Raw genomic sequence first — 26,860 nt, 5'->3', positions numbered from 1 at the left:
AAAAAGTGTGGGATAAATAGGGGGAAGAGGCTTTTTGCTACTTTGTTGACTTTAAGAAAGCTTTCGACACCATCCCTAGGGATAAGTTATGGAATAGGATGGAAGAATTGAAAGTCCCAATATAGCTACTATTTATAAACTTTACGAATAGGTTAAGGCGAAAATTAGAACCAAAGTGGGCATGTCAGAATGTTTTGGCAGTGACATAGGGGTCAAACAAGGGTGCCCATTATCTCCTACCTGCACCTACCTTGTTTGGCCTCTATATTGACAAGTTAGAGGAATGACTAAACAAAGCCAGTAGAGAGGGAATTCAACTGGCAGAATATGTGACCAGATTGCTTTTGTATGTTGATGACTTCATTCTCATTGCTAAAACAACACAGGGGCTGAGGGAACATTTGAAGAACTTAGAAACCTTTTGCACGAAAGTAGGGATGGAGGTCAACACTTCTAAGACCAAGGTCATGGTTTTTTCCTTGAGGAAGAGAAAACAACAATGCACTTTCATATTTAATGACAAAGCGCTAGAAATTGTAGAAAAATACAAGTATCTGGGGATAGATTTCCATTACCGGCTCAATTGGGAAACATGCAGATCAAAAAGGATACATGGAGGATGGAAGCCTTCTTATCTTCTTCAAAATAGGTGCAGGATAACAAAGTTATGGGATTGGAAGACTAAGAAAATCCTCTTTGGGTTGTTGGTGATACTAGTTATTTTATACGGCAGCAAGGTATGGGGGAGTAGCGTATCAAACCATAAATGATGACAAATTGAAAGAATTCAGAAGCACTTCATCACAACTAATCTCAAAATCAAATTCACAATTCCATATGAGCTTACTTTAACAAAGGTGGGCATGTTCTCGGTGGAGGCCTCAATAATTGTTAGATTGTTGAGCTATCTAAAAAAAGTGAGTAAAATGGATGCACAAAGCTGACCTAGTAGGATGGTTGACGGAGAACTGGTTCATCGAAAGAAGACATGGAAGAAACAAAACAATAAATGGTTCAACAAGTGGAACATTGACTACCAAGAGTGCCTGAAAAACAATTCTAAAATAAAAAAATGGGTGGCAGGAAAAGTCAGATCTGTCATGTGGGCAAACAAGTTAGGTAGAAAAAAAACCTATTATGTCAAAGAATTTAATCCCACATGCGAACATGATGACAAAGAATATTTAGAAGCTGAGATCAAAGAAAAGACAAAAATCCTAATCACTCAATTGAGATCTGGTTCCCATTATTTGAGATGTGAAACTGGTAGATAGAAGGTCCCTAAGGAAGAGTTGGAGGACAAAATTTGTATATTTTGCAACGAAGGTGTGGTGGAAACATAGTGGCACTATCTGAAGGTTTGTACAACATATAAAGACATTCACAACCAACACAAATAAACATTAAAAGTGAACAACGTAAAAGACCTTTTTCGAAGGACCAACACTCCTAAAAGAACCATTTTACTTATGCACATTCACAATAAAAGAGTCACACTAGAGAAATCACATTAGATTGACTAGGAGTTTTTGTGGGTCCCTTAGACTTATGGCCTTCTCAACATCATTAAAAATCTTTCATTTATTCATTCAATGGTTGCTTAATTTGCCCATAAGCAACCACATTGGGACACGGGTTATGAATCAGGCTCTTCACTACCCCGCCAAACCTTCTGACACAACAATGGCGGAGGAGAACAAGGACAAAGCAAACGAGCTTACCAGTCATCAATCTAATTCAATGGCTCTCCGCCTGGGTCTGACCTGTGCGTCCGCCATGGTAGCGGAGACCTCTACTTTCCCCATTGACATTACAAAAACCCGCCTCCAGCTTCAATCCTCGTCTAAGGGCTCATTCCAAACAGCCTTGGGAATAGTCCAGCAAGAAGGCCCAGTAGGCCTGTACAAGGGCCTTCCGCCTGCTCTTCTCCGCCACATCTTCTACACCACAATTCGCATATTCTCCTACGAGCAGCTCCGCAACAAATTCCTCTTAGACCAAAGTGATCACTTCACCGTCCTCAACAGAGCACTCTTGGGTGGACTCTCGGGGATTCTCGGCCAGGTATGAAAAATGTTTACAAAGCTTCTTTACCCCTGCTCCAGTTTTACGTCATAAGCTTCAATTGACTATTTTTTTCCTCTCCATTTGGTAAGAACGTCAACGTTACAGAGTTATATCCCTGTACTTGCCCTTTTGCGGGCTAATGTTTATTTGTGTAAGTAGAATGTGTTTCTTGCACTTTTTCGCTCTCTCAAAGGTAAATCAGAACATCAACTGGCCCAGTCGTTTCTAAGGATGGGGAATGTCTAGGTCTGGACGTTGAGCAATGCTTTTGTATGATTTGTAGACCTTTCTAAGGATGGATATGGTCTAGGTTTGGATGTTTCCTAATGCTTCCTATTTTTTAATTTTCAAGGTCAATTTGGAACATCAAATTCTAGGGATGAAAACATTCTTGTCCTGAACACGTTATTAGATGCCGTTCACAAGCACAAGTTACCATTGTTTTATTATTATTTGTTGAAATTAATTATTATTGAGTGTTAAGCTTGAAAAAATTCCAACTCAAAACCTCTTACATGAGAGGCTCACAAATTACCATTGTGTTGTGAGCTATTGCGTAAGCCTCAGTCCATATTTGTTCTAAATGATTGTTAGAATTATTTGACAGCTTGCATGTTGTAAGGGACCTATTTACTGGGGTATTCAAGGTCAGATAAATAATTTTGTCATAATTTCCAAAATAGGCTTTCTGTAATCAACTGCACAAGATTTAAGTTGCCTCATGTTTTGGGTTTGTCTGCAGGACCCAATGTTAGACACGTAAATCCTGTGCAATGTTGTCCAGAAAATCTACATACTGCAAACTACGTTCCAAAAACCACTGCACAGCCAACCGCCCAAGAAACAAAATTTTTGATTTGTCGAGAACTCATTTCAGTTTTGTAAATGCATTTGGTTAGCATTATGTTATGCCTCTGCCTGATTACAGTTTGCTACATCTAAATCATACATGGCGTTGCCATTTATGGGTTCTAACTTTAAATAAGGTTCATCACATTCCAATCTCCCGTCTAAATTAATTGTAGTAACATTGTAACTTTCGTTTTTATTTTTCAAATGTAGTGTTTTCTACTTGTAAACTTTTAATGGTGAGACCAGAGGTGATAAATTTTGTTACATCTTTAATAACTGGATCTTCAAGGTCTCTTGTGGAGCTCTGATACCCAAAATCTTTCTCAGCGCAGTCATCACCCTGCAGGTGGTGGCCAGCCCTGCTGATCTCATCAAGGTCAGGATGCAAGCTGACGGTCGCATGGCGAATAAGAATCCCAGGTACAGTGGAGTTGCAGATGCATTTGTGAAGATTTTACAGGCTGAAGGCATGATGGGGCTGTGGAGAGGGTTGCTGCCTAATGTGCAGAGAGCCTTTTTAGTGAATATGGGCGAGCTTGCATGCTACGATCAGGCGAAGAGATCAATTATTGGACGTGGAATCTGTGACGATAATGTTTATGCGCACACACTGGCATCCATGATGTCAGGCCTGTGTGCCACCACCCTGAGCTGCCCTGCTGATGTGGTGAAGACAAGAATGATGAACCAGGCTGGGGAAGAGTACAGGGGGTCTCTTGACTGCATAGCAAAGACTGTGAGAAAGGAGGGGTTGAAGGCTCTGTGGAAGGGTTTCTTTCCAACATGGGCAAGGTTGGGCCCATGGCAGTTTGTTTTTTGGGTCACTTATGAGAAATCTCGGAGCATTACAGGGCTTTCTTCATTCTGAAGGTCTCTTCTAACTATACTGTGCAAGCTCAGATATGCTTTTCTTTTTGTTTTCATTTAAAAAAAATTTGATTGCAATGGGGTTTTTTCAAAATCAGAAAACCCCAAAACAACAGTTCTGAAATTTTATATGGTTTCAGGGACATAGCCATTCATCATTTTGATTCTGAATGCATTTTATTCAAGTCCTGTGAAATTTCAGAAGACAAAATTACAGTTCTTCAGGGAAAATTATTTTAGAGCTTAGAAAGAAATGTCTAATTTCAGACACCTGATCAGGTAGGCAATCAATAACTAAATGCTTCAATCTGTTCTCAATAAAAGTTTTGGATTCTTTAGATTTCAAAAAACTATTAATAGCAATTCAGAAACGCTGTTAAATTCTAGGGAAAAAATGGCAAATCCAATAGAAATAAATGCTTACTCATTAGAAAGTTGTTTTTGAGTTCTATGAGGAATTAATTGATGGATTTTGTATATATTTTATAATGTAACCCTGTGAATTCCAGAAGTGCAAAAGCTCATTTTTAATAATACAAATATGGATTATGAATTCAATCCTTCCATGTGAGCACCAAATCAAGTGGAGATAATCCGGCCACTGTGTCTTTATCATTGGTCAGGTTAAGGTGATTCCACGTGGTGTAATTCTCAGGCTTTCTGCATTTCCTCTCTTAGATGATTTGCATGAAATGCTTGCTGGCAAAATTTTATTATTTCAATTATAATGTTGTTCTAAAAGCATGTGATGAGCCATCAACAGCTCATGATGGTGCTTGCCTTGGTTTTCAACTCGAAAACATTTGAGATATATAAACCTAACTGTTTGTTTACATCTGAATCTCACATGCTATAGTTGTGTGAAATGTCCCCAGTGGGATATTGCCTAATTTTTTCTTTTCCCTTACTCAAAATTTGGTCAGATAGATTTCTTATTATGATCGGCACAATTATTTCAAATCTCACTACTGAATGTATGACCCAATATTTATAATCTCACTACTGAATGTATGACCCAATATTGCTGCCTATAATGTTATTGAGTCACAATTGATGAATGTATAGGAAATGGACTGTTCTCAATAATTGATCTGATACAACTCCATCCAAACCTCTGTTGCCCTTCTGTTGGCTTCAGGAATACAGTCATGTGTCCTCACAATATACTGGAGCCATTCTACAGTAACAATTGCTGTCACCTGACAAGTACCTTGATCGTAGGCAGGTAAAGATATTTCATTCTGGATATGTATTCCATTCTGGGTAGTATATATCTAATGAAGATAAACCAGATATCACCTTATATCAATTCATCTGATAGGGTCATCGATGATTTGGCATATTTGCCTTCTTTATACCCTGGATGACATCAATTATACAATCACTGTTATTAGCTCCAGTTGCATTCTGGTTAGTATATACCTAATGGAGATAAACCAGATATCACCTTATATCAATTCATTTGATAGGGTCATCGATGATTTGGATATTTCATATTTGCCTCCTTAATACCATGGATGACATCAATTATACAATCACTGTTATTAGCTCCAGCTGAATACATCAATGATCACTCATGAAGAAAGTGTCTTAATGTACATGCTCGGTATTAATGTAAACCTGTTCCGTGCTCAAACAAGATGATATTGAATGCGTTGACTAAGCTCAGATGATATTGAGATGTATTGTTTCCATCTAAGCTCAATACTTAAATCCTCGATGATAATGGTTAACATGACCTGTTATCATGGGTTTGATACTTCTCATTTAACTCGTCTTCAAAATGATATGCCCTTGCATGATATGTGATGTGAATGGCATTCGTTGATTGTGTTAGACTATTTTGTTTCATATGAATTGCAGCTATGCTTATACTTGATATAATCTTCAATAAATATTTGACCTACTTCTCGCTAATTTATTCATACCGCGTCTCTTCTTTGATGATTAAACTTCAAACTGGGTCTCTTTATCTTTTTGTAACTCCTCTTCAGTGAACATTCGATATCTTCTTACCATTTGGCACCAAAAATCTTTGCCAAATTGTGTGGAAACTTCTCTCCTGGTTTTTTCTATCATTCCATGGTATTCAGATTTCAAGGTTTGTCTGTTTGTATACCTTTCTCTTCCCTTCCTATTTGAGGAGTTCTTGATGTATTATAAACAAATGCTTTCCTGTGATTGATTGTATTTATCTCTTTCTATTCCGTTATTCCCTCTTCCTGATTGCTTGCCCTGTGATATACTATTGATTCCTTGATTTATTTCCTGATTCGATGAAAGGGTTTTCTTGATGCCCCTTTTTCCTTGGTCAAGACATCCTACTAGTATTTGTGTGGAGGATGGTGTCTTGCCTTCAAACGCCATATCCCTAGTGCAAACGATAACTAATGGCATATTACCGAGTCATGAGTTTTATCTTGTTTCTAGATCATTCGATAAATTTCTTTATCATTCAATGTGTTATATTGAGTTATTTAATATTCAGTATCTATTATATTATATGTTATATATTTATATGTATTATATAATGCAATGCATTATATTATATTATGATAATGCTAGGATAACATCGGTGCAAGGGGACGTTGGGATGAGAAAAAAGGGTCTCGATTTGGGGATGGCGAGGGGATGAAGGGGGGATGACAGCAGGGTAGCGGGCGGTGGGTGGAGGGGAGGAGTGCTACATACTATACTTATAGATAATAGAACTTGAAATGCTAGTTATGAAATGATGATACATATAGAACTTGTAATGCTAGTTATGAAATGACGTTTCAATAGAACATAACGAATTGAAATACTTGCACATAGCAAAATTGCAACGTGAAATAAAACCATTGAACATTCAACATAGTAACATGGTACATATGCAATAGTAACATTCAAAAATCAAAATTCAAATAGAGATCCAAAATACCAACGAATAGGATTTATATTAGTTCTATAAAAAATCAACTATATCATAAAGACTATTACAATGAGTAGCATCATGCATGACATGAATCATGACCAATGTCAAAATGAATACAAAATCATGTCAAAATGACAAAATGTCATGATGGGAAGCCTTTAATCATCCCCCAAGCCAAAGTCTTCAGCACTTAATGTACTGGATTTGTCATGCTTGAGTTTTGGCAAAGGAACCCTAACCAACCATACATCTGTTTCTGCTGCAATCTCATCCTCATTATCTGAGATGGATCCTTTGGCTGTAAATCAGATCATGTTGCTGGGCTCTCTTTGTACATACGAGTCTTGCGATCTACGAAATGCAAGGCATTGTGCACAACAACTAACTTCGTCGCTCTCATAGAGGTACGCATGTTCCTCCTAATAGAGTTGGTGAAGCACCCAAGCACCAAGGTACCCCTGACGTTGCCAAGCACCCAAGTGGCACAATGTAGTGCAGCAATACTTGGTAAGCAATGAGGGTACTTGGGCACTTCAAGTACCTGTGCCATGGATGTCCTGCACCAGGTAGTCTTGGGTTTTAAGTTGGGTGTGCATCCCTTGGTTTCATTGGATAATGGTAATGTTTAATATTTAATATATTATATTGACCTATATTATATCTATTTATTTATTATTTTATCTATATTATGATGTTATTATTTTATTTATATTCTGATGTTTTTATTTTATTTCATACTATGCTTATCATTTATTATCAAGTTTCTTTATGATAAAAGCTTAAAGGGATATTTTTTGTTTGCTTGTCACTTTCGCAAATTTGTCTCTTAGAGACTTCACAAAATTGGTGTGGAAAAGATGAGTATATTGCTAATAGGCATCAAATGGAGGGACATGACAATCCTCCCTTCACAAGTTCGCATTAGTCCACCTTATATTGCTAGGACATAGCTTCAATTCATATCTGAGTTGTATTGATGGTGAATACTAGAATCCAACAAGGCTTGGTGAATTCAAATACATGCTTTTAATGTAATATATCTATTACTCTATTTATAAAAAATAGAGCCACACATGGAGTATGCACTTGAAATGCAATCTATACACATGAATGTATGAAGACATGAAGCATACTCGAAGTTGACACATGAATGCTTGAAGGCACACATGAATGCACAAAGACATGAGGTATACACAATTTATACACATAATGCAAGCACTATTACATTTATTGACCAAACCATACAATTCAATAAGTTAGGGTTAGGAAGATGATTGTAAAAAATATTTCATCACTGTGCTCTTGAATATAAACTTCCCAACAAAGGGAAATATAAGTTAGCATATATATATATATATAAATGTGAGTAAACAATTATCGATCTTAAACAAATTGATTCATAGAGATTGAGTTATGATTAGGTTATCCATGCCAAACCCATACTAAGCCCAAGAGCGGAGCTTCAGCCCACTTGGTCATGGTGGTAGGACTTAGACATCTATGCAAGGTGGTCTACCTAGTATTGTGCGAGCAAAAATTTCGCCTCCTTAATCTTCGTAGTAAAATTTTGGCATTCACAAAAGTGGTCTACTTAGATGACTGTCTTAATCCTCGTATTCTGTCCAAACTAAGCCCAAGAGTAGAAACTTGACCCTCTTGGCCTTGATGGTAGAACTTTGGCATCTATCAAGGTAGTCTACTTAGATGGTAGTCTTAACCCTCTTAGTTTGTTCAAGCTAAGCCATAGAGAAGAACTTTGGCCCTCTTGGCCTTGATGCAAAAACTTTGGCATTCATCAAGGTGGTCTACTTAGATGGTGACCTTAACACTTTTACCTACATCTCTTATGGTAAGAACGGTATGGATATTGTAGGGGAGTTCTCAATTTGTCCAATCGAAGCCCAAGAGTGGGACTTTGACCCTCTTGGTCTTAATGGCAAAACTTTGGCATCCATCAAGGTGGTCTAGCAGATTACAACCTTAACCCTCTTACCTACATCTTGTATTGTATAGTTTTTTGCTTTCCTAAAGGTGGATGGACTTTTTTTTACAAAAGGGTGCCCTAGCCCCATCCTAGGCCCAAGAGCAAAACTCTATTCCCCTTGTCCTCGTGTTTCGTCAGGTGGCCGTACTTAGTGGGCTTCACCATTCCCCCTTATTGCAACTTCCTTCATCAATGTGGATTATCCCTTACAAGATAGTGCCTTTGTATGATGGAGCCTATGCCCATTCCACCGTGTGCCTTATCTAGTGCCTTTGTATGATGTAGTCCATGCCCATTCCACCGGATGTCTTCCTAATGCCTTTGTATGATGTAGTCCATGCCCATTCCAACGCAGGCCTTACCTAATGCCTTTGTATGATGTAGCACAATCCATTACACCGCAGGCCTTATGTTATCTAGTGAGGCAATCTTAATGCAGTTAAAGTGTAGATACATATAGTACTTTATCGGGTCTCTTTTTTGTTTTCCTATGCTGACTGGGTTATCTTTCTTCTCATTGATTAAAATGATTCCTTGTTTCATCCTTTACCCTTTAGGATGCCACGATCATGATCTGATACCGTTTGTAATGTCCCCAATGGGCTATTGCCTAATTAGTTGTTATTTTTCCTTACTCTGAATTTGGTCAGATAATTTTCTTACTATGATAGCACAATTATTTCAAATCTCTCTACTGAGTGTATGACCCAATATTGCTTCCCACATTATTATCAAGTCTCAATTGATGGACATATAGGTAATGGACTGTTATCAACAATTGGTCTGATACAACTCTATCCAAACCTTTGTTGACTTCAGGAATACAGTCATGTTCCCTCCCGATATACTGGAGCCATTCTGCAGTAACAATAACTGTTACCTGAAAAGTACCTTGATTGTAGCCAGCGAAAGATATTCCATTCTGGATAGTATATACGTCATGGAGATAGACCAGATATCACCCTATATGATTATCAATTCATCTGATAGGGTCATCGATGAAATGGATATTTCCTCCTTAGTACCTTATATGACATCAGTTATACGATCACTGTTATTAGCTCTGGTTGGTTACATCAATGACCGCTCATGAAGAAAGTGACTTTTAAGTTTGGCAAGTGCTTAGTATTAATGTAGATCTGTTTCTTGCTCAAACAAGAAAGCCACTGTTTGACTAATGCATGGAGTAAGGTCCAATGATATTTAGATATATTGTTTCCATCTAAGCCCAATATTTAAATCGCTGACGGTAATGTTTAACATGACCTGTTATCACGGGTTTGATACTTAGCTTTCAACTCGTCTTCAAAAAGATATTCCCTTGCATGATGTGTATGGCATTTGTTGATTGTGCTAGACTATTTGGTTTCATATGACAGGCATGAATATACTCGATATAATCTTGAATAAATATTTGATGTGCTTCTCCCTAATTTCTTCAACCCAAGTCTCTTCTTTGATGAGTACCCTTCAAACTGGGTCTCTCAATCTTTTCGTAACTCCTGTTCAACAAGCATCCCATTTCTTCTTACCATTCAATGTGAAAGATGCAGTTTGCGCAGAAACTTCTCTCCTGGCTTTTTCTTCCATTCCATGGTATTCAGATTTTGAACATTTGTCTGTTTATATACCTCTCTCTTCCCTTCCAATTTGATGATTACTTGATATATTGCAAAATTCAAGCTTCCCTTGATCAATCATATTTATATCTTTTTTTATTCCGTTATTCCTTTTTCCCGATCTCTTTCCCTGTGATTTATTATTCATTGTCTGATTTATTATTTCTGACCGATGAAATGGATTTCTTGATGCCCCTTTTTCCTTGGTCAGGTTATCCAACTTATGGAGGATGGCCACATCCCTAGAACCAATCTTAATTAATGACATATTACTGAGTTGCCGAGTTTTATCTTTTTTTTAGATATCATTCGATAAATTTCTTTATCATTCAATATGTTATATTGAGTTATATTTAATATTCAGTATCTATTTTTTGTTTTGGTCAGTATTGGATGACTTTTATTGGAATTCAGGTTGGGAATTGACCTGGTCCAAACTGGGGATGGATACAGGAGGGGATCCACCTGCCCAAAAACATCTTCTCGAAAAGAGACCCCTTTATAGGTCTGCCAATCAAATTTTACATTTAGACTCACTCTTTGAATGAAAGCGGAGGGTTATTTCGAATTCCCCAGTTTTCCTAGATTTCCTATCCCTCTTCTCTTTAACTGTTTCCCAACCATTTTCTATTTTAGCAGCTTCCTTAACCCACATAGGTGTAGATATGGAATTGATCAACACTCGCTTTGTTGTATCCTTAGATTTCATACCCAAGGATTCAGAAAGTCTTGAAGGCTGGTGGGGGTTCCCACAATTCCCCCCCTAAAAGCACACCATTGTCCCTGGACTGAAAAATTTCCTTTTTCTCCGTACTTATGTCCGAAGAAAAGGAAGTGTGTCTGGCAGTGTTGTCCTGTGAATATGCCTTGCTCTTATCAGGGCTCAGGCTCTGAGCAGCTTCTGGGGCCCTTGCCTCTATTGTCTCCACCTCTTCTTTCTCAGCTTCTGAATTTTCACTTCCTCTTATCACTGTCGAATATAATACAGGAGACATCTCCTTCCACGAAGAAGCTTCTTTATGCCTTCGCAGTCTACAGTTTGGACCCACAATCCACTCGCAATCTTCAAAGGTAATTCTACTGGAAGTGCTTTAGTCATATCCGTTTCAACTAGGATACAAGAAAAGGTTATGTGAGAGTATCCGAGGGAACCCTTGTCAAACTCCAAAAATATGCCTAAGGAATTATCTATAGCTTCAAAAAACGAGTTAAACTAGAACTGAAGCGGCAAATTTGGTAATCTTACCCATGTTGGAGTAAGACTCAGTTACCTGGTTATAGGCAGGATACCTTGGTTTCAAAAACAACAAATACTTATCTTCCCACCTCCCTTGAGAGCACCAAACTTTCTGCCTATCCTGCTCGCCATCAAACCCCAGCACAGGAAAACCTCGCATTCCTGGATAGATCTGAACATCTGCTTCCAGAAAACCACTCCAATGTTCTGAGATCCTTATGTGGGGGTCTCCCAAACTGGGCCAAAAGCCCTTAAATCTCTCTTTCAAACCCGGTAGTGTAAAAAACTTCTCATTCTCTGTTATTTTTTTTTGAATCTCTGCCTCCATCCTAACCATCATCCTATCTGCCAGGGGTTCAACCCATTTTGTAACATTATCTCCACCACTCCCATTACAAGCCATCTTGGCTACTTCTGCAGAAGACCCCATCTTCAAAGTATTGCACCACTGCAAATCCTGGGTGTGTCATGCCTTTCTATTCCCTGTCTCCACCCATAACATGCCCTGGGCAAAAAACAATAAGCATTGTGAGGGGGCAGCAGCATTAACAGGGGCTGCAGAGGCCTCGCTGTTCTCAAATCCTTTAAAGCCCCCATGTTGCATCCGATAAAGCAGCAAATCCTCCTTACCAGCCGCAGATCTGCCGTTCAGTGTTTTTTGGGAACATCCGTAGGGCGGCCGGTCTGAGGCAACTCCAGAATTGCTAGAAGCTTTACCAGCGCCACCACAATGCAGGTGATTCTGCAGGTTACAACCATAATGGGCTCGCCAAGCAGGCAAAACCTTAGCAGCAAATGGCAGTGGAGCCATTTTGTGTTTTCATTTAATTTTCATTATCTATTATATTAAATGTTATATATTGCATATTTATATGCATTATATTATGCTATGCATCATATTATATTATAATAATGGTAATATTTTTTATATCTAATATATTATATTGACCTTCGAATGTTATTATTTTGTTTCATATTATGATTATTATTTATAAATTATTATCGCATTTTTATCTCTTGGAGATTTCACAAAATTGGTGTGGAAAAGATGAGTATATTACTATTTGCCAGTAGGTTTCAAATCGAGGGATATGACATTCTGACATCTCCCATTACATAGCCATTGCAATTGCAGTTTGTCTACCCTGTCAGGCTATAGATATTTGTTTTAGGGAAAATTGATTATCAGATTTTTTTCGTAAAAACTTTGATCTTTCAAAATGATTATTGCTTCAATTTCTTTGACACCATTTTGTTTCTTTTGAGAGTACAATAAATAGGTATTTTTGGATGTAAATCAGATAAAGTTCACAGGAACTGAAAAAAAACATTTTGAGATTATTGCCCATCTTCAAAAAGTCAAATTAAAATTTTGGACTTACTCTCAATTTTGAGAATTTTTAAAATTTTTTTTTGGTATAATATTGGGAACACATAAAATACAGAAATTTCAAAAATAAAAGAGAGAAAGAACCAAAGTAACGAGAATCGGAATTGGATCGGAATCGGCAAGACCGAATCGAATCGTGAATTGGCAATGAATTGCCCATGAATTGGCAAATTTGAAAAAACCCTTTAAATTTAGAGATTTTAACAATTTAAAACTTATTTCATGCACCCTTTATTTAATATAACTTAAACACACTATAACATCATCAAATAGAAGTTAAAACTTAACATACATAAACATGGAAGTTTGGAACATAAAATCCATCACATACGTAACTATGTTATCTAAAATGTAAATTGTAGGCTAGCTGAAGTAAATAGATTATAGAAATCAAATGATCATAATGATTCAAATCATAGAATGTATGTAAGATGAAGGTCCATAAGACATCAAATCATAAATATATGCAAGAATCTAAGATGAAGATCTATGCAAGTTTGAAATGTATGTCTATCAATGATTTAGTATCAATATCTGTAAACAAAATATAAAAACAAAGCTCCAGCTCAAGCCTCAAGCTCATAGTCATCATCATCCTCACATCATCCTCAAGCTCGGCTGCAGCCTCAGCCTCAGCCTCTGAGTATCTAGTCTGCCTACTAGAAAGGTGTCTAATGTAGGTCCTAGAGGACCGCCGAGCCATATCCCCTGCATGTAAGATGGGCTCACAAATGTCACTAGGGCCTGTGTCTGTGCATGTGCGTGTGCGTCTACCAATGCTTGAAGAACGTGCTCTAGTTGCGTCAGCCTCTATATCCACCTGGTCAACCCACGCACGGTCTTCCTTAGTGAAGACTGAATCCACAACCTCTGTGAGTCACTTTGATTCTGGATCAATCTCCTCCAGAATGATCAGAGAGGAGTCAGTGCCCAAAATTTCCTTGATCCTAAGACGAAGGTTGATCGGAGAGGAGTCAGTGCCCAAAATTTCCCTGATCCTAAGACGAAGGTTGTAATGAACAAAGACAAGAGCATTCAATCTTTGCACTGTCAACCTGTTTCTCCTCTTCCAGTGGATGTGCTCGAACATGGACCAACTGCGCTCACATCTAGAAGCGCTGCTTGGCTGACTTAGAATACAGATGGCAATTTTCTGAAGTTTTGGGGTTATGACCCCAAACATTTGCCACCACCTATCTGAAATAAGGGAAAATAAAAACAATTAGTTTCATTTACAAATTACAAATTACAACTCTAAAATTACATAATCAACTTTAAGTTTATAATCTAGATTCATGAACATTGAATATATTATTTAATTTTTATTTGGCTGTATTGTTGTTCGAGCATCTATGGCCATCTTGCTAGAGAAAAGTGGCCCTTCTTTATTATTGAACTTATCGAGCTCAATAATTGCAGCAGCGCTATCCTCATCAGTACTCAACCTCTGGATCACTATATATAATCCAGTGAGAACCTCCTCATCCGCCTTGAAGTAAGGACAGAAACGAAATGCTGGATTCAAAAAGTAAGCTGCTGCATGGATGGGTCTGTGGAGCTGATTTTGCCATCTCCTATCAATGATGTCCCAAATAGGGGCATACTTCTCCTGCACTCTTGCATACTAGGCTCTAATGGCCTCCTTGACCCTATCCATTCCCTGATATATGTAGCCCATAGAGGGCTTCTCCCCATTAGCAATTCGTAGGAGAGATACAAGGGGCTCAGTGGCCTACATATAAAGTAAAACAAAAATTTGAGTCAAAACTTAAATATAGAATAATTCAATAATATAACTTAAGGTAAAACTAAATCATTAAACAATTAGCATAGTAAACTGTAAAATACTAAATGTTAAATTGTAATAAATTTACCTTAAGGATTTCTCTAGTAGGTTTCCAAAAACCATCATCATCAAATATGCAATCAACCACATCTATCTCTGCAGTGGTCGCAGCATAGGAAGATGAAATCCACTCCCGCCCAACAAACATGCTCCTCAAATCATCCCTTGATGTCAACAAGGACTGCAAGGTGATGAAATTCGAGGCAAATCTTGTGATCTTTGGACAAGCTAACTCCTGCCTCCTGTGTACTTCCTCATTGTGCTAAGGACAAATGAATGATTATAAATAAACTTGCACATGTTTTTTGCCCTTTCCACACATGACTTGACCCACTCAAGTTTGTCAATTTCCTCCAACATGAGGTCAATGCAGTGTGTCGCACAAGGGGACCAAAATATGGTGGGGTGCCTCTCCATCAAAAGTTTACCTATAACAATTTTAAGTTAATTAGAAATTCAAATTTCAAACATGTTAGAACTCAGGAAACTTAGAAATTCTAAGTTAGAATTAGAAAAAGTTCAAAATTCAAATAAATTTATTTTCAAAACTTGAAAAGTTAAAAGTTTACTTGTAGCAACATAACTTGCTGCATTATCTATCACCACTTGCACCACATGTTGTTCCCCCACCTCTGCTATGACTTCCTCAATAACCTCACATAAGCATGTGACATTTTTTACATGAGTGGAAGCATCAATGGATTTCAGGAACATGGTATATCCTACAAGTAACAAAACAACAAATTATAATGTTAAATGGATCATCAACAAATTAGCAATCAACAAATCAAAATTTGAAATAGTCAATCATGATTCAAAATAATGTATGTAGGAAAGTAGAATGATCAATCACGTCCATAGGATACAAGAAAATTGAGGAGTGTTCTTCCCCTCCTATCTGTCCAACCATCAGTCATGATGGTGCAATCCTTTTCGATCCACTCTTTTTGGTTGTCCTTAAGCTCAACCCTCATATCTTCTACCATTTCATCCAAGAGGTATCCACTCAACTCAGCCTCAGTTGGGGCTTTAAACCTCGGATCACAAATAGCAACTGCATCTATCATGTTTTGCCAACAAGGAGCCCTGTCACAAATAGATAATGATATTGATTAGAAATTTAGATGTCAAAAACTCAAATCATAAAATAAGTAGATATAATTAAAGTTTTACTATTATTTTTAAGTTTAACTTTAAAGAAAACAAAGAAAAAAAAATCAATTACTTGGCTGCAATAAATGGAATGTTGCAAAAGTACCAAAATTTTCAAATCTCTTTTTTGGTAGTATCATCAATCTCCTTGTTCAAACTCATGCCCTCAAGTGTGGGTTGGGAGCCAGGAGTAGTGCGGGGCACAAAGTAACTATCCATTCTGTTTTTTTGCACTGTAGGCCGCAATAGGTTGGTGTTGGACTCTATTTCAGTATAAGATCAACTACCACTAGCACTCGCATGAGCGCTAGAATTAGGATGAAAAGGAGGCCTCGAAGAACCCTCTCCGACACAACCTATGGATGCGGAAGCTAATGCAGATGCAAATGTAGATGCGGCTGCGAATGCGGGAGCATGGGAGCCAATACCTCTTAACCCTTCAAGTTGCATTTTTTTATTCAATTTGTCTTGTTCAATTTTTTCTAATGCCATTAAACAAGTGCGTTTTGCCTCAACAATTTGTTGAGTGCAAATTGTGACATCATGTCCAGGTATGCCAACAATGTGGTATTTCAATCTATAGATACCTCCAGAATTTTTCTTTACAAAATATACATTTTGTTTAAAATATGGTTCTTCCAGGAAACTTTTCATTATATTTCCAACATTCATCTTTTTTACCCATTGTGGAAAATGAAAGCAAAGGGCTGCTGCAATAAAAAAATTCATGTAAAATATCAAAGTTTGAAACTAATAAACAAAAGCTACAAAACAACAAACCTTATTTTGCAATTTAGTAAAAATAAAAAAACATTCAAGATTTGCAAATGAAAACTAAAAAAATTTAACAAAAAATGCATAATACACTTAACATGCAAAGAAAAAACCAGCACTTACCTCTTGCAAATGAGTTGACAAGTGTTGATATTGACTCCTTAGTACTCCCAATGCAATTTATGGCCTCCCCAGAGGGACTTCTGATCTCTTTGGTGCTCTTCCTTCTTGCCGGTTGGAAACCTATGGATTTTCTTTTCGCTTCTTCTCTCTCACTCTTCCTTTCTTCTACTCATGCTAAGCAATTAGAAGGCCCTTTAGGGTTACAACAAAGAGGAAAGGCAAAAAAGAAAGCAAATAAAACATGTGTTTTAAAAATAATTTTCAACTCAACTTTCTTGCTGTTGTGGGCGATTCACAGGAAAGATTCATGCGATTTTTTGCATGAATCACCTGAATCGGCGATTCATGCAAAAAAATCGGCTCCAGCGATTCAAGATTCATAAAAAATCAGCTATCATGAATCTTATCGCGATTTGGGCGATTTTTAGGCAATTTTTAGAACTATGGAAAGAACTGATGTTTTTAAATATTGAAAGCCATTATAATTGCATAGAGAGTGAGACAAAGAAAGCAAATGAAACTTCGAGCCATTAATTGTGAAATATGAATTTTTCTCTTTTGTTTCTCTTTTGTTGCTTATGGTTCACACTACATGGTTTGACTTCAATATTCAAACTCTCAAAATCAAGTGCAATCAACAAAATTTGAAAATACATATGCCTTCTGATCTACTTTAGTATTTTCTAAAATATTTTGCAAACTCAATAAAATGAGTTTACGTGCAAACAAATCACAAATCAACATGGCTCCTACGACAAGCGAGGGAAGGTTGTGAAAAGAAGAAGACTCTTCCTAAAACCATGTCTAAATCTTTCTAGCAAATGAAAGCCATTATAATCGAGTGCAAACAAATCACAAATCAACACAGCTCCTACGACAAGCGAGGGAAGGTCGTGAAACGAAGAAGACTGTTCCTAAAACCATGTCTAAACCTTTCTAGCAAGAACATTTGAGACAGTAGGTGTGTGTCACGCTTCTAATCTTCATCTTAATATCTGTTGATCTCATCCTTGCATTAAAACAGAGAAATCCCTATTATAATGCAAACATTTGGCCAAATAAATCAGCTCTTGCCGTTACAATTGGTGCTATTACCAAGTGCCCATGTTCCTTTTGCAAGGAAAATGAGAGTAAACTTGTTTTAATGGATACAAACTTTACAAATTACCAATTATTGGTTATCTTGTTAGTAAACTCACATTGGAACTATGAAATAGACCTTCATAAAGATGAAGTTAAAAAATAAAATATTGCTTGAAATTGGGAAGTCAACTAGTCATCTCAATTTAAAATTGCTTGAGAGCAAACAATCTTGGGAAGGGTGAGCTCTTATGACCTTGCCGAATACCTTCTCAAATTATTCTTAAAAGACAAATTATATAAAGTAAAACTAAAATTGATGAAACATTTTTTTTTCTCATTTTACAGAAAATCACAATTTTCTAGTTTCCTGCTGACAATCATTAAGAGTCAATCAACCTTTTTGTTTTTAAGTTAACAAGTAGAAGATAAACAACTTACAAAGAGCTATGTGGATCAAGAGGAGCCACAACTAAGAGGCATAAGCAACAATTATATATGGGTGCAAATATTTTTTAATGCATTTATTCTTAAGAATTATTCCTGAAGGCTAAGCGTTTCATGTAAGACTAACAACAAAGTGATTAGCTGAAGAGTAATCAACAAAGGTCCAAATTTTCAGCAATGTGGCTGAAACCCAAATATCTATTGGTTCAATTACAGTTTCCATTAGAGGCATTGATTTCCAACAAGTTATTGTGACTAATCCAATAGCAAAAATCTTTCTGAGATTGGCTTTCTTTGCCAATTCCCTCAAATTTGTCATTGCTATAAAGGATCTCATTGAAGTCACCTCCTAAATTGAAGTGTTTAGTAGGAAGAGAATTAATGAAAAGTTCCGACTCCCCTACAGTTCCCTCAAATTGATTGAAGTAATGAGGCCATAAGCATTCATTAGAATGAATTGAAGGTTGGATGCAAGCACTTGACCAAGCACTATTTATTAGTGGCATTTAAGCCTTCACATTTTATGAGCTTCATGACTCCTCGTGAAGGAGGCCTCACTTCTGAGGCCTCAGTAGCATTGTGATTTTGACTTGACTTTTGGTTTCTCCATCTAAATCCATTTTCTCATAATGTGACTTTTTGCCATGTTCTTTTTTGCCCACTGTCTAGAGCTGTTTCGGACTTGGATTTGGCTAATGCTCAGCTTTACCCTGTTGTTCCCTACGCACAACCAATATCTAGTTCATTTGAGACAACATAATTAAAATTTTGCTCATCCTCCAAGATCTCTCAATCTTCGATTTCAACCATGAATTTGCTTGTGTTATGGTATTATGATTTAGGGATGAAGGTCACCTTTGAAACTTCCTGAGCCATAATGTCACTGTTCATCTGATTGCACGCCTCCTCCAAAATTTGATGCTCCATAACTAAGGAAGGATGATCTTCATCAATCTGTTCTGGATTTTGTGTGCTATCTAGACTTTGTGTGCTATCTAGACTATGTGAATCGCCTAACTTAGAACAATTTCCTAAGGTAAGAGGGTGGTGAATGCATCTTATTTGCACCCTTAATGGCAGTATTTGGAACAATTTCCTTCAAAGGGGGCCGTGGTAGTATTTGTTGGACATCTTCAGGTGGGGAAGCCTCAATATTTCTCATCTCATTTTGGATAAAGAAATTTCCATCAACTGCTAATTCCTTCATTGACTTTTTCTCCATTAGGGCTTATTTGAGCTTCTACGCTCTTAAGATTTCTGAGTTCCTCTAGGATACTTGCCTCTGTAGCTAGAGTCTACAAGTTTCCACTTTTTCAAAACCCTCTGGCCTCCTTTAATATTAGGCTTTGCCTTTAACCTTTATTCTGCTCTGCTTGCTCCTTTCCCTCAGTCTGCCTCAAAGTAGGGAAGGGTAAAGATTTGATTACTTCTTGCAGTTGCTCTACATATGTTTTGAATGTTTTCGAACTAAGTTTTCCCACTCATGTGAAGATCTGTCAAGGTTTTCCGAGAGATATTGACCAACAACCTGACTTTAAGGTTCCTTTTTAACAAAACTTGGTCTGATTATTTTAATTCCAAAGTTCACAAATCATTATTAGTAACAATGAAAGATATGTCAATCAACATCAGCGCCTAAGAGATCACTGCATAGAAAACCAAATGAGGGAAAAGCCATGGTAGGAGATATCTATCGATATATGAAGAGTATTACGAAGAGGCTTACTGTGAGACTTGCAGTGGAGGTTCACTATCTTAAGGAAATATATGAGGACTCGTAGAGGAGACTCACTTTCCAATGAAGGCCACATAAAAATGAATTACAATGTATAAGCCTTTAACTTATAACTTCCAATAGTCTCCTTAAAAGTAGGTACTTTTGACATGACATCATCATTAGTCCAACTCCACAATTTCCACCACACATATCTACATCCTCAATTTCACATCTTTTACACTCCACACATTCATTTCTTACATTTACAACTGATTTGATCTCCTCTATATACATGCTCATCAAGAAAACAATCAATCAGGTCGGCCTAAAGAATAACAAGTTGGTCTCAACAAAAATATGCGATGAAAGTGGTCCAAACTAAGAGGAAAAGAGGACCTAAAAACTTCTTTTTATACCGTCCAATGTACCCACAAATATTAAATATGTTGGCACACATCCTCCAAAATCGGCAACTATTAGATTATTATAATGTTTCTTTAATGGTCATCTTAGTTAGTCTTTGGTTTATTAGGTAGTTTCTATTTCCGTCTTTAGTTCATGATTGTTTCTTTTAGAAACATCGTCTTTGTCAATCTATATAAGGAGTTTTCACGTACTATGCTTGATTCAGCTACAACAACATCGCTTTACCATAACATGGTATTAGATCGGGTTGATGGGACTTCATAAAACTTGGCGACTTTTTTACAGGAAAATTCAAGCCTCGTTTGATATGGATTTTTTTCCAGAAGTTTCTTTTTTGATTTTTTGAAATGAAAATAGTTATAGGTATTGTATGAAATTTGTGTTTTGGTCTCCAAAGGTTTTTGTTGAAAACTACAAGTCTAGTTGAGGGTTTTGATTGTGCAATTTCTTAGTTTAGGCAACATGTGAAGTCTCGTGCTTTTCCGCATGGGTTTTTTGACGTGTTTTCTGATTTTTCCTTTAAAACAATTCTAATAGGTTTTTCGTAATTTTTCCCTTAAAAAATTATCTGAGAAGTTATCATTAATCTTTCCCTCAAAAAATTTCTGATTCTGTAACTCGCAAAGTTGCATGGGATTCCTTTGTGGGTTTATAATTTTTTCTTAAAAAATTATCTAGCAGGTTTGTAATTTTTTCCTCACAAATTATCTTTTGGGTTTTACTGTTTTTCCTAAACAATGAACCTTAGTATTTTCTGATCTGTGTCTATGATATAGTTTTCTGGTTTTGAAAGATTTTTCTCCTCAAAAATCATGTTTTTCTTCTTCTGAATTTTCTCCTTAAAAATCATGGGTTTTTTGCAGTTTGTTTTGGGGCATCATGTTCATCTTCAAAGTTTGGATGGTTTACTGATATTTTCTCAAAATCCTGCTAGCTATTCTCAGTATTTGTCTATGTCTCTAGAGAAGAGCACCACCGTTATCCAACATCAGTCTTTGTCTTTGTTTATTTTAAGCAGACAAGTTTTGGCTTCTTAGTCATTACATTTTAAAGATCCAAGGAGGGTCTTACTAACAACCAAATGTTTTGAAAAATTAGTGACCAAAAAGATTAACAATTAGACATTGACCATTAAGGGAGGTTATTATAATATTATAATGTTTCTTTAATGATCATCTTAGTCTTTAGTTTATTAGAGTTTCTATAAAATAAAATAACATATAGATGTAGTATATGGTGCATCACTAGTTGGCTCAAGAACACAATAAGTAATTGGTTCTTCTCAGTGTGAATCAGAACATGACATAGTAGTACCCAAAAATGATTCATCACATTCTCCAAACTAATGCTAACCCTCAAATGCATAGTGCATGCTAGAATATCGACCTTGTCAACAAGGGATCCACAAGTTACCAAAGGAAACCACTTCAAATAAAATGTAACACTGATATAATATGTTACTGCCATGCGGACCACATAGAATGATCCTTAAACATCCATCATCATTCCAATTGCTTTTTTTCACATTTTCATGTCGACCCAACCTACCCAAACGTTCTGATGCATACTTCTTAACAACTGGAAGGCCAAGAAAGACGATTATGAAACTCAACACCATAATCATAATTGTGATACACTAATTTTTAATTCTTAAATAACGAACTCCCTACTTTTTTGTTTACATTACCCTTTTCCTACACTTGAAAATTTCCATAAGAACAAGTAAACGCAGAAGTATTATCATTTTATCATTCATGCAGAAGACTCATGTACATTGAACAGTTACCCATACAAATCTTATTAAAATTGAGGAGGAACTGCAGTGCCAACAAGGCGTGGAATGGAAGGAGAGCACAGAAGGGCGGCTATCAACAATCCACCTCTTTCTAGCACTCAACCCCAACCTAACTTATATACATAACAGGAACTAAAACTATAAATTATACCAAGAAGAAAGGAGTATAGTTTGGACTCGAAGCGATTACAACTGAGCACCGCTAAAAGTCTGGCCAAATTGCCAGTTGAAAGGAGTCACATTGTAAGAGATAACTGTCCTCCCATCACCGGTGGTTACTCGAAACGACAATTTCTGCCCTTTCAAGTTGCCGTAGCTCTGCCAATTTTGGCCCCAGCTTCTAATCATCGGCTGCCACCCCGTTTTAGAGCCCTTTATGGAGATCGCATTCACGTCCCCTGCCCCCCCCCACGTTGCTGATCAGCACCAAATTGAAGTAGGAGTTCCCATTTATGCTGAATCGAATACCACCGCTTCTCTTACATGCCACTCTGCAGCACATTCAACTTTTAAGCACCCAATTCGTATATGCATAAACATATTGAAGATTCAACATTTAAGAGCCAATTCATTTATGTAAGCATTCAACATTCAACATTTAAGAACCAATTCGTATACGTAAACATATTGAAGATTCAGCATCTATTACCCCATTGGTATATTTAAACATTAGAACTATCTCTCTTAACCAACTCAGTAGAGGAGAGGGAAAAACCTTTGGTAGAGAACAGGGACTATGCCTGCCTTGTTCTTTGCAATGCGGTCGAACATTGGCTCTGAGAGGTCAAAATGTTGAAGTGGGGGATTACACCAGCCGCCTGCATTTTGAGTAAGTGCATTGTTGGGTGGGCAGAAGTTGGTGGCGGTGACCAGAATTGTATTGGGCAGGCACCGCTGTGTATCATGGCCATCGTTGCATTTGATTTGAAAGCATGCTCCGCAGGTGAGACCATTGTTGAACAATGCACTGCTCACAGCTGCACCCTCGGCTCCGTAGCCATGCTCTCCATACCCACACGCACCTCCTGCATTGTTCAACATTATTCCTCTGCTTTATTCTTCATTGTTTTTTATGCATCTATACATTCGTTTTTTCAACTTAGATGGAATGTTTACAGATTAGCTCAAATTTTACATGCTACCATTTTACATAGTATCGTAGCTAAATAAATTTATCTTTGATCAGAACACAATGTTTAACATACCCATGGTGTCAGATGCATCACCGCCATAAAACGTAGTAGCATGGGCACTCGTCCAGCCACGAGCAGATTCAAATCTGGTCATCCACACAAAACCAAGCACGAAAAGCTGAAAAAGAGCCATTGCTCAGAGTTCAAGATTCGAAGTTGGGTTCCAAGTTCACGCAAAATTCAAAATTTGTGGGTTTCCAAATTTTCACATTCGGAGAGAGATCAAATTATGTCAAGGAATAATGAGTTGAGTAGGGTGGAGCAGAGATGATTGCGATGCATTATATACAGGGTTGAGGGAGATCAAAATAGGGTGGAGAAGCATACCATTTTTTTGTGCTCAACAGACTATCCTGAAAATAGGGAGATTCACAGCTCATTTCCCATGTTTGCAGTTTAATTTGTCTGGTTTAGGTTTCGATCGTTGTTAAACTGAATTGGATTTTGTAAAGAAATCTTTTAGTTTTGATTTAACGCTTGGATCGGTTAGATTTTGAAATGGAGACGGTTTTAGTTAAAATCATAGATTTGCATTCTTAAAACATGGAGTATCACAGTCCAATCTCATGGGCTCTGCGGCATCTCACAATTCTTTCCTATAAAAAGAGATGGACAGGAATAATGTTGAAGTATACATTATTTTTATGATTAGTTTATTCAATTAGATGATATTTAAGTAGAATGTCTTCAACATGACAGAGTTTTAGTGTTTTCTTTTAATTTTTAAAATGAGTTGAATATTTTTCAATTTTCTAGATGGTTTAATTATAATGATAATTAAAATATAATATCAAATAAATCTACCAGTTTACAAATTTGGAACCTCATTTGTGATATAGACTCTTGGTCATAATACTTCAGCAAGACTTGAACTTATGAAAAAGAATCACAAAATCATAATGTAACCATCACACTATGCTAATCAAAATGTTCTAAACTATTTGCACATTAAATTTAATCGAGTAATATAAATATATGACATATAAAAATTTAAATTATATATTAACATACACACATTTTGTTTTACATTTAAATTATATGTTAACATAAATAGACCATATGAATTGCATTTTACATATTTATATAACTTAGATTAGTGATTATTTGTCAAGTGGAGTCATTAGTTGAAAAATATAAGGAATTGATGTATACATAAATTATGTCGAAAGAATGGGTAGTTTCATTTACATAGAGATGAGAAAGTATATTCATATAGAAATGGTTTGAAGGGCACACACGAGGTGTTCTCATCACGGATTTTTTATTTTTTTTAATGTTTTAAGGTGTTCTCACTTTTTTTTTATTTACTTTTATCAAAGTGTATGTTGGTTTCAAATTAGTACATAGATGAGAATTAAAAGTGGCTAGTCTAATTTTTTAAATATATTTGGCAAAATCAAACATTCAAGTCTTACCAAATATTCAACATTAACTTTTTTCAATGAAATAAACATATGAACCTTAATGAATGTGTAAGAGACCGAATCTATAGTGACAAGTGATCAAATATATAGAAAAAAAATCACATTTGTTGATATGGTTGATTGTATTTGTTTTAATATTAAAATTGATGATGCCAAATGGGAACAACTATTTGTAAACCTAATTAATCCAACCACTTGTTTGAAGTCTATAAAATTAATTCAACATATCAACTGAGCTCTTCTACATGAATGCAAATCATAAAAATAACTCAAAATATACCGTCGCACTCGTGAAACATTTGAATCCATTATGCTCTTGTCCTTAAGGGTATTGTATTGAATAATATCCACTCTCAAATGTTTAAGCACATGCATAAGATGATATTAAAGAATTTTGTTTGGTTGATTGATGTTGATGCAAGATAATTGTAATGATAAAGACACAATATAGCAAGTAGGAAAGATAGAAAAAGTTCTTCAAAATTTCCTAGTGTCAAGGTTCAAAAGTCTAGCTTTACAAAATTGTACACCTTTAATTAAGGTGTCCACTTTTCCCACTCTTCTACACCTATTTTAAAATCTCTCATTCCTCTATGCATTGCAAGGCAATATTGGTTTACATTGATATAACTCAACTATACTTCATAACCAAATCTCACAAAGATCCTATTTTGGCCATTAATTATAAGAATGCCTTTTAATACTTTCACCTCCTCAATTTCAAACAAGTCCTACTTCATTTAAAATTCAGGTCCATGTGTTTTCTGTATGTAGGACTCGTATATTTTCACAAAGTGTATCTTTCAAGCGATTAGATCTTTATTATGTTGCTTCCCCCCTAAAAGTCTACAATCTTAGGAAAGAGCATGTCATGCACAAGGGTTTAATTACAGATTTGTGTCACACTTTGGGCTAATGCAATATAGATCACATTGAAAGGGTTTCAATAAAATCTACATGGTAGTGAAAAGACAATCATCGGACACCATGGTTTCAACTACAATGATTATGTCCAAAAGAATTTTGACTAAAAACCTAAAGCTTATCTATATATATTTAAAAAGAGGCTTTACCCTTCATCTTGCAGTGACAAGTGAGGAGAGAAGTAACTCTTGAGAGAAAGGGGCTAAGGGATTTGATCAAAAATGTTTTATGGTAGGTTTTTTTTGGTGTGTTTCTTAATAGCTACCTTAAAATGTATTAGTATTTTTTATAAATTTTTTTAAAAAAAATCGATAAACGGCCATGGCCATGATTGATTTTTATTAATTAAATCAAAAGTACAAGTTGTCCATCGTTCTGACGGGCACTGGTAGGAAAGAACAAGGAAAGAAAACTTCCAGTCTTGCTCGAGAACGAAGTCCTATATTATACATAAATAAAAGGGGCATACCCCAGTTAATTACAATATTAAAATTTAGAAATAATATCTGTATCTTTCACAAGGACTCGAAAATTCAGACGAAAAAGGTAATCAAGTCTCTGTATACATATCACCACAACCAACAAAGCATTAGGGGTTAGAGGAATAAAGAAATCCATCAGCTCCTTAATACAAGTCTAGGAGGACCCAAATCATGATAATTTAAAAGGAATTAGAAATTTATGGATTTAATTATAATTAGAATTCAAAAATGATTTAATAATTATTTTTATTGTTTCTTTTTTCCCTTTTTGTAAAAATAGTTATTTTAAAAGATAGTGAAAAGTCTAATTATTTAAAATATGAATTTGGAACTATTAATCATTATTTATGCATATTATGAAAATTAAAGTGATTTGTGTCAGTTAGGAATTTATACGAATTAAAATGGTTACCGGGGGAGCAAACCGATACATAACTTATGAGAAGGAGACAATCTGTATATAATCCCATGGCGGAAGGAGGGATAATCTGAAAATGTGTTTCATATACACTGATTAAAGTGAATACGCTAACATTGAAAACTAATT

The 26,860-nt window shown here is 36.2% G+C and overlaps 1 protein-coding gene and 1 pseudogene across 7 annotated transcripts; one reads left to right on the top strand and one right to left on the bottom strand.

Moving 5' to 3' along the window:
• Positions 1-1,604: 1,604 nt before the first annotated feature.
• UCP3 (Mitochondrial substrate carrier family protein) lies at positions 1,605-24,165 on the top strand. Of its 6 annotated transcripts, XR_016357982.1 has the most exons (4): positions 1,605-2,064; positions 3,266-3,789; positions 3,927-4,065; positions 23,477-24,165. XR_016357982.1 is itself a non-coding variant. In XM_089807120.1 (3 exons), exons 1-2 carry the CDS (start codon positions 1,639-1,641, stop codon positions 3,785-3,787), a joined length of 948 nt encoding a protein of 315 aa, XP_089663246.1. In that variant the 5' UTR covers positions 1,605-1,638; the 3' UTR covers positions 3,788-3,789; positions 23,508-24,165. The 6 variants fall into 6 exon arrangements, 4 of the variants coding, with proteins under 4 accessions (XP_089663246.1, XP_089663245.1, XP_089663247.1 ...); XR_016357981.1 differs by having other exon boundaries at positions 3,266-4,065; XM_089807120.1 differs by lacking the exon at positions 3,927-4,065 and having other exon boundaries at positions 23,508-24,165.
• LOC149537109 (expansin-A1-like) lies at positions 22,219-23,616 on the bottom strand (annotated as a pseudogene). Its single transcript, XR_016357983.1, has 3 exons — positions 23,496-23,616; positions 23,006-23,315; positions 22,219-22,781 (listed from the first exon to the last, which is right to left on the bottom strand). The product of XR_016357983.1 is annotated as an expansin-A1-like (transcript).
• Positions 24,166-26,860: the final 2,695 nt, after the last annotated feature.

The sequence above is a fragment of the Cupressus sempervirens genome, chromosome 10, assembly GCF_028749045.1.
Source record: "Cupressus sempervirens isolate cs-2001-9-10 chromosome 10, ASM2874904v1, whole genome shotgun sequence".
NCBI classification, from domain to species: Eukaryota; Viridiplantae; Streptophyta; class Pinopsida; order Cupressales; family Cupressaceae; genus Cupressus; species Cupressus sempervirens.
This window is presented reverse-complemented; position numbering and strand designations above follow the sequence as displayed.

Bases quoted from the DNA above. Each gene is read 5' to 3' on its own strand.
- UCP3 (XM_089807120.1), top strand. From the start codon at position 1,639: ATGAATCAGGCTCTTCACTACCCCGCCAAACCTTCTGACACAACAATG. The intron at 2,065-3,265 runs GTATGAAAAATG...ATCACCCTGCAG, and splicing joins TCTCGGGGATTCTCGGCCAG to GTGGTGGCCAGCCCTGCTGA.